Raw genomic sequence first — 8,514 nt, forward strand, 5'->3', positions numbered from 1 at the left:
CTGCAGGAAGCAAGCAGCATTTTCTCAGTTTCCCCTTACCCAATCAGGATAGAGCTACATTTTAAGTATCTCAGTCATGCTACTGTAATCACGAGTGATAGAAGCATAGCTAAACCCAGGAACAAAAATGTAATACAGCTTACCAGTCCTTAGATGTGGTGGATGCATTAGTTGTTTTTTTCAGACCTTTCACTCTCTTATTTTTACCTGGTGATCTTTCCAGTACCACACTTCCTGTTCTAGGGTGACAACACTCATTCGATGCACTGTTTCTATTAAGTAGCATTGTTTTCATCTTAGGTTGTTCATTGATTTAGACTACAGGACACACCTCCTCTCATCTTGACAACATGGAGTAAGGTGTTCTGCAGTTTACAGAAAAGAACTGTGAAAGCTGATAACATATTTTAAGATATACAATATTTTTGTACTTGCAGAAAATGTACTTATGCTGAAAAGAGAAGACTAATATAGCTCCTACATCTGAGGACTGGTAACCTGAAATATATTGGATTTTTATTTTTGGATGTACATACACTTTAATTGCTAATATAGTGATGGATTGCTAAAAATAAATAAATGGATCAATGGTTCCCTATAATGTAAACTATATGAGTAGCATGTAGTACCAATGACTATCGTGTGATCACAGAATGTTCAAACTTAAAGCATAGGGGGACACTCAGTCTATATGTTTAAGGACCCATTCACACTTTAGCCCAGCAATGCATTAGCAAATGTGCCTTGGTGTTTTTAGTAATTTGTAAGGGGGACAGTCTTTCCAATGACCACAAAAGTAGGGGGCATTCTTCCCACTGACCACGAATGTAAGGAGCATTCTTCCCAATGACCACCAATGTAAGAAGGAATTCTTCCTAATGACCACAAATGTATGAGGCATTCTTCCCATTGACCATGAATGTAAGGAACATTCTTCCCAATGGCCACAAATGCATGGGTCATTCTTCCCATTGACCATGAATGTAAGAAGCATTCTTCCCAATGACCACCAATGTAAGAAGCATTCTTCCCACTGATCACCAATGTAGGAAGAAATTCTTCCCATTGACCACAAATGTATGGGGCATTCTTCCCACTGATCACCAATGTAGGAAGAAATTCTTCCCATTGAGCACAAATGTATGGGGCATTCTTGCCTCTAACCATCATTGAATGGAACATTCTTGCCTCTAACCATCATGGGGCATTCTTCCCAATGACCACCAACGTAAGAAGCATTCTTCCCAATGACCACCAATGTAAGAAGCATTCTTCCCACTGATCACCAATGTAGAAAGAAATTCCTCCCATTGCCCACCATTGTATGGGGCATTCTTTCCAATGACCAGCAATCTAAGGATATTTCTTTCCATGGATCACCAATATATGGGGCATTCTTCCCAATGTCAAAAAAAACCCAAAACATGAGGGGGATTCCTGCTCTCACCATATAGTTACTATGCACACCATTCTTCTCACTGACCACCAATGTATAAGGTTATTTATCCCATTGACCACCACTTTGATTATTATTGCTGAAAATAATGTGCTGCATGTCAAATACGCTTAGTATGCCATATTTCATATTCTTTTACTTATATTTTAACTTACAGTTTGCGCTTATGAACGTCAAGCTGTAGATACAGTAGTTATTATCAGGGTTTCCCTGAGACCTAAAAATCATTTCAAGGGTTCAAAGGTTGAGGAAGGATTCTTTAGATAGTACTGATTACATATCTTGTTCCTTAGTCTTGCTAGTTAAGTATCCATTGTGCCCAATGGAGATATGCTCCCATTAGCAGAGCCCACCAGGAAATTATTCTTAATTCTGGAGCTCCAGCTAGTTACCCGGACCCCCCCCCATGTCTTGAAAGGCAACGTAGTTTCCTCAGTTTAAGAACAGAACAGTTAAAGTGTGTGGAGGAGCAATCCTGAGCTGTGGATTAAAGCTCTAGGTGTGGTACAGAAAAATGCACAGTTTGACTGCCACACCTATCCATTCTCATAAACTATTACTTAACTCATCTACTCTGTTGTCTTGAGGCACTGAGGCATTTCTGAAGGTGCCCCTGGACAATAAAGTGTTTTTATAAGTGTTTTTTTAATATTGTATAGAGTAAGGAAGCTTTTAGAACCCCTGTGAAGTTTTTATGGCTGTCTGTGCCCCACTTGGGAGATTCACCCCTTTATATGCCCTGGGGGCCATTTTCATAGAGACAGAAAGTGGCGAGAAATCCAAAATTTTACAGTTGTCGCTACAAAAAGGAGATGAGGGGGACATGTGTTCTGGAGACAACTGTCTAAAAGGGGAAATGTCCTCCTTTTGGACAGAAAGGGGAAATTTCCTTCTATTGGACAGATTTTATTCTTGCTTCCAGCTTCACCTTTCGGATCTAAAGTGAAGGGAAATCTCCCCAACAGGTCCCAGTCAATAAAACATAAACATAAATTGAAAGTGGCTTTTAACCCTTTCCTACTCTATCCAAAACAAAATCTTGCTTGTATGTACACGTTAACCCTTGACAATTATGTCAAAGGGTTAATAGAACTGTGAGCTTGCTGTAAAGGCTTTGAAAGCGTTACCTATAGAAAACGTCATCTGTATATTTGACAGACCAGAGGGAAGGAAAATGCATTTTTAGGATTTACATACACTTCAATTTCTATGGCTAACTTGATTATATCCCTGTGTAATCATCCAACCAATGACCAGATGACATTATAGATTAAAGCAAACATTTGTAGATCAGTGTACATGTGAAACATTATTTCTGTGCAATAATGGTATAACAAAATCATGTCAAGTGGACCAGCTTCTTGTATATAATCACCAAAGTGTCTTATAAACACACTACTCCTAGTCATGAATTGTAATGTTAGACATACATGTGGTCAGACTTATTTGCTTCTTATGCAGATTCTGATTAATAATATGACACAATGACTATAATATGACACCATGACCATACTTTGCTATCATTTTCTCTGTAAATGCTGGTTGGGTTGGGTCAGTCTGATAAAGGAAGTACAGACATTTTGCATTTCTATTGATTTTATCTCATAAGTCTTTTAGTAGGAATGCTGATCACATTCCATAACATACAGATAGTCACCAGAGATATAATCTGTATTTTGTAAATGAAATACAGCCATAAAACTATCAGCATGCATGTAAAAAGTCACATAAAAATGGCGTCATTACTACAATAACTCAAGATGTGTACTAGATATACAAGGCAGTGAAAGATCCCCTTTAAAGCTGACAAGCAGTGCTATGCAGAGAGATCTAGATCATGACCAGGCTCTGGACCTTCACTGCAGCAAAAGTTCAGCCTGGTCAAGACCACACCCTCAGCCTGAATTACCAATGATGGAGCAGCAGGACGCTCAGCACATGTGCAGTAATGGCTGATATGCCCTATTGATGTCCCTCCACCTCTCACTTTGAGGCTCCGTTCAAACATTAGCGGTTTTCCACGATAAACGTGCTAAACATGAAAAATAATTAAGTCCAATGTACAATGTTTCCACTTGGGCAGCGTCCGCGCGGTACGAAAACAAGCATCCTGCAAAAAAGTCCAAGCGTGATTTTCTGGGCTGGTTCCAGCTATAGTAATAGCCACAAAGGTGCGGAATCAGCGGATGTGTTAAAGATATGGAAAACGCCTCCGCTATGTCTGTAGTCCTGCAGGGGAATGCAGGAGGCCAATATAAAAACAAATTCAGGTACTTCTGCTACTTGCATATAAAATTACATTTAAATATGCATTTAATAATTCTGCATGACTGTAAGTGCAACTGTAATGTCTTCCTTATATTGTAAAGCGCTGCGCAAACTGTTGGCGCTATATAAATCCTGTATAATAATAGTAATAACTGAAGCCAAAACTTTTTGTTTAGTTTTGGATAGAGTGGAGAGGGATAAATCCCCCGTCAGGTTTAAATTGCTGTCTGTGTCCTGTTAGGGAGATTCATCCTCTCTATATGTCCTGGTGACTGGTATCACTGTAAAAAATCCCAAGTTTGGGTTGTCATCAGAAAAGGAACAGATGGAAAATCTTGTAATGTGGACACTAGTTCTGGTGACTCTGCTGACAGTCACAGATTTTCCTCACCTTGGAGGGATTCCCTCTTACTTCCTGTTGTGGAAATCGGACAGGAAGTGAAGAGAAATCTTCCCAATGGGATGCAAATGGCAAAAAAAAAAAGCTGACAAAAAAAAAAAAGCTTACCCTCCCTTACTCTATCCAAAACTTCAGTTCTACTTTAAAATTAGATTTGAAGGTGAAAAATGATCACAAAAAGTAAATAAAAAAGAAATAATAAATAGATGTCCAGCAAATACATTGTTATAAGGAAACAGAATGACGCCATGTATAAACGGATGGGACTCACCTGTGGCACAGAGTGCAATAAAGGTCTGTGCATGTTTTCGGACCATAAGCAACTTTTCTTTAGGTAAAGGCAGCTTCCGTAATATGTGTTCAAGAAAGTCGTGAGGTGTCACAGCAGCAAGGTTCCACTTCAATTTTCCTAAGACCACCAGTTCCCATTCCTAGAAACAAAGCCAATGCAATACTGAGTCTTATATACACTCATAACGTCATGAATCTCGAGTCATTATTGAGTATTAGTGCTAATTAACTGTACAAAGCAGCTGGACTTCTCTTATAAAGGAAAGGTTCATGCTTCTGAAGACAGATAATATATTCTTGGCCTTCTCGATTTCTTTTGGGGTGACAAATTGATCTTAAAGTGTATGTAAAGCCAATGCTAGGATAACATCCAACAGGAAGTCTCCTATGGCTATACTGGCCTTCAGGATACTTAAAGCAGAACTCCAGCCAAAAATAACATAAAAATGAAAAGCCAATTATAAGATAAACAGGGTTATTCACTATTGAGCCGAAGGATCCACCCCGTAGCTTCGGCTGATCCTTCGGCCGCCGGAGCCGTTCGGTTCAGTCAAACCGAAGGGCTGCTGTACAGGTTATTCACAATAGCCCGTACAGTATTGGAAGGCAGCCGAGCGGCTCAGCCAAGCCCAAGGCATATGCTTCTGCTCGACTGAGCCAAAGCGGGGCGAACGGCCTGCCGAAGGCCGTGACGCAAATGACAGCTGGGTGGAGCCAGCCGTGATCTCATGGCTGGCTCCGCCCAGTTGTTCATTGGCCGGGGCCTGCTACAAGTCTCCGCCCAATTGGTTTTTTTTCTTCTTAAAAATATATTTTTTTCACATTTATTTACATTTTAAATATATATTTTTTTTTCACGTATTTTCTATTCTGCTCGGTACCTCGGAGGTACCAAGCAGAATAGCCGGCGGCAATCGGCTATTCACTCACTGCCGTATGGCCCCTATGAGAATAGGGGCGAACGGCAGAGAGTGAGCTGCTGGAGCTTCGGCTCAGCCAATACAGATGTTGGATGTGTTGAGTCGAAGTCCCACTGCACTTCGGCTCAGCTGAAAATGCAGAGCAGCTGATGTACGGCTGAAATCAGCCGCATTGAACCGGAGTGAATAGCCGAACGTAGTTATTACTTCGGCTCACTTCAATTCGGCTCGGCTATTCACTCGGGTGCCTTCGGCATCTTTGTGAATAAGCCCCAAAGTAACAAGACCAACATTTCCTGCAATATTCACCTTCAATCCACATATTTCCCCGCAGTACTTTTTTCTGCCCCTAGGCTTCCTCACTCTGATGGGCAGCATCGTTCAACCCATATCATCCAGCCTGTGACTGGACAGTCAAAGAAGAAGCAGCACAGTGATAAGCTCATCTCTCTGACACTCTTGTTTTCTCGTTCTATCAGCATGCTTCTTGCCACAAACTATTTGACGCCTTGTGCTGCTTCTTCCTCTCGCACTCCAGCCCTGCTGTACAGGTACTGCAATAAGCTGTTTCCAGCACAAATTAAGCTACTTACAGTGCCCGCATTTACAAAACTAATTTGAATGATTAGAGAGCTGCATTATTTTGTGCGTTTTTATATCAGCTTTATCCTGCAAATTGTGGCACCTTCGCCTGTGAGAGCTGACATTGGGATTAGAACCCATGTCTTTCAGGAAGTAGCCCATGGTGCACTGGTACTGGTACCTAGAGTCACAACAGGAAGTATTTCCAACGAGAGAGGAAATCCCGTCTTAGATGGTTGTCACAAGAGGAAGATTTTCACTGACCTCCTTGTTCCTTTGACAATTTCCTATCAATTTCTGTACTGATCACAATGGTCACCAGAACAAACAGACAGTAAATCTCCCCAGCAGGACCACACACAACATTAAAATCCAAGGATCTAACAATTCTTCACTTCCAAAGCTTTCTTTTATACAGCTATATGCTTTATAGAACACCTGCCACAAACCTGGACACTTCCAACTGAGCACATAATGAAAAGCCATAAGCAGAGGTTACAACCACATGTCCAAACATCCAACAGAACCACAGATACCATATCATTTCATATGCTAAGAAATTCCCAGGGATGTAACTGCTTAAACAGATCCTGTTACTAACTTTAAAAACATTGTAGAAACACAGAAAAATCACGTATCTGAAATGCTTACTTGCAGCATTTTCCTTTCCAAAATATTGTTTATGCACTTGCAATGTGCCTTTGAACTTGGCAGCAAATTTGACAACTTCCGCAGAATCAGTTACCTACTAGCACAGCCTCCCTGCTTGGACATCATAGCCCTCTCCTCTATGGGGAGAGTCTAATTAGTGTATATGCTGGCCCAGCTCCACCACCCCTCACATAACCCTTTATGTAGCTGGGAACACTATAAAGTGACAGCTCTGAGCCTGCTGACATCACAGCCAAGATGGCAGCACCAAGCAGGAGTCTCAGGTCTTTCGGATGCCTACAAAAGGAGGCTTTTACAGGTAAATAACCTCCATAAAATACAGGGAAAGGTTTATTCTAATAGCTAATAGTGGGAGACGCCCGGGAGAGGTGGGATGTCTGGTCACGCCTGTGACTGTCAGCCTTGCAATGCCTCATGGGACTTGTAGTACCACAACAGCTGGAGTTACCCTCCCCTGTTTTTACCAAACAGTGAAGTGAAGGAAAATATTTTCAGGGACACAGACAGCTACTAGAAACTGACAGGGGTTCCAGCCTCCCCAACTTGAATGAAAAAGAAGATTTATTTTTCTGTCTGTGTTGTTGATGGAGATTTCCTGTCTGGTGAACCTGTTTTTCACTAAGACAGTAAGTGAGAAGAAAATTCCTGAATGGCATTAAAAACCCAAACTGGGGTTCCAATCCCTCCTTACTTTATCTAAAAACCAAACAAGTTTTGGCTGTTTTTGGGGGGGTTGTCATGTTGACGTGGTGTTACACATTGACACTGAGGCAGCACATTCAAAAAAGAAGTCACAGGAACTATCCAATTTTTTTCTGACACAGTAAACCACAACGCATAGTAGTGTGTTAATGTGCACCTTACTGTGTTGGGGTGCCATAGAGAGTGATGGGCACTGCAAGGCACATGACATGTGTTGGAGAAACCAGCACGTTACCACAACACAGCTTTTCCCCCTATGTGTTTCAGCCCTAACTGTCTAAAACTGGGATCACACTGTTGTGCTGCAGTAACGCATGTTGGATGCTTTGCACATTGCTGCACTGCGATGCCATTCATTTTTAGTGGCTCCTCAACGTTGCTTGCCAAAGGACATGCTTTGCAGCGCATACAACCTACGGTAACGCACTACCATACACTGTAGTGTGCTGCATTAGAGAAAAGCACATGCACCTATTTAGGGTATTGGACATGCACCTATTTAGGGTATTGCACATGCACCTACTTAGGGTATTGCACATGCACCTACTTAGGGTATTGCACATGCACCTACAGGTGAAACTCGAATAATTAGAATATCGTGCAAAGTTCATTTATTTCATTAATGCAACTTAAAGGTGAAACTAATATATGAGATAGACTCATTACATGCCAAGCAAGATAGTTCAAGCCGTGATTTGTCATCATTGTGATGATTATGGCTTACAGCTCATGAAAACCCCAAATTCACAATCTCAGAAAATTTGAATATTACATGCAATCAATAAAACAAGTATTGTACATAGAATAATATCGGACCTCTGAAAAGTACAAGCATGCATATGTACTCAGTACTTGGTTTGGGCCCCTTTTGCAGCACTTACTGCAATTACTTTTGCACGATATTCTAATTAAAAAATGAAGTCAGCATCCCCATAGAGCTCGTCTGTGGAAGGAAGCATGAAGTGCTCCAAAATCTCCTGGTAGGCGGCTGCGTAGACCCTGGACTTAATGAAGCGCAGTGGACCAACACCAGCAAATGACATGGCTCCCCAAATTAACACAGACTGTGGAAACTTCACACTGGACTTCAAGCATCTTGCAGTGTGTGCCTCTCCATTCTTCCTCCATACTCTGGGTCCTTGGTTTCCAAATGAGATGCAAAATTTGCTCTCATCAGAAAAGAGGACTTTGGACCACTGAGCAACAGACCAGGTCTGTTTTTC

At 41.4% G+C, this 8,514-nt stretch overlaps 1 protein-coding gene across 1 annotated transcript in view; it reads right to left on the bottom strand.

Moving 5' to 3' along the window:
• The window catches only part of CCND2 (cyclin D2), a 50,740-nt gene that overhangs the window by 33,116 nt on the left and 9,110 nt on the right, over positions 1-8,514 (bottom strand). The window contains exon 3 of the mRNA XM_018558119.1: positions 4,396-4,555. Coding sequence (XP_018413621.1) covers positions 4,396-4,555 — 160 coding nt within the window. The remainder of the gene's footprint in view (positions 1-4,395; positions 4,556-8,514) is intronic.

The sequence above is a fragment of the Nanorana parkeri genome, unplaced genomic scaffold (genome assembly GCF_000935625.1).
Source record: "Nanorana parkeri isolate BGI_ZX_2015 unplaced genomic scaffold, ASM93562v1 scaffold14, whole genome shotgun sequence".
Taxonomy (NCBI): Eukaryota; Metazoa; Chordata; class Amphibia; order Anura; family Dicroglossidae; genus Nanorana; species Nanorana parkeri.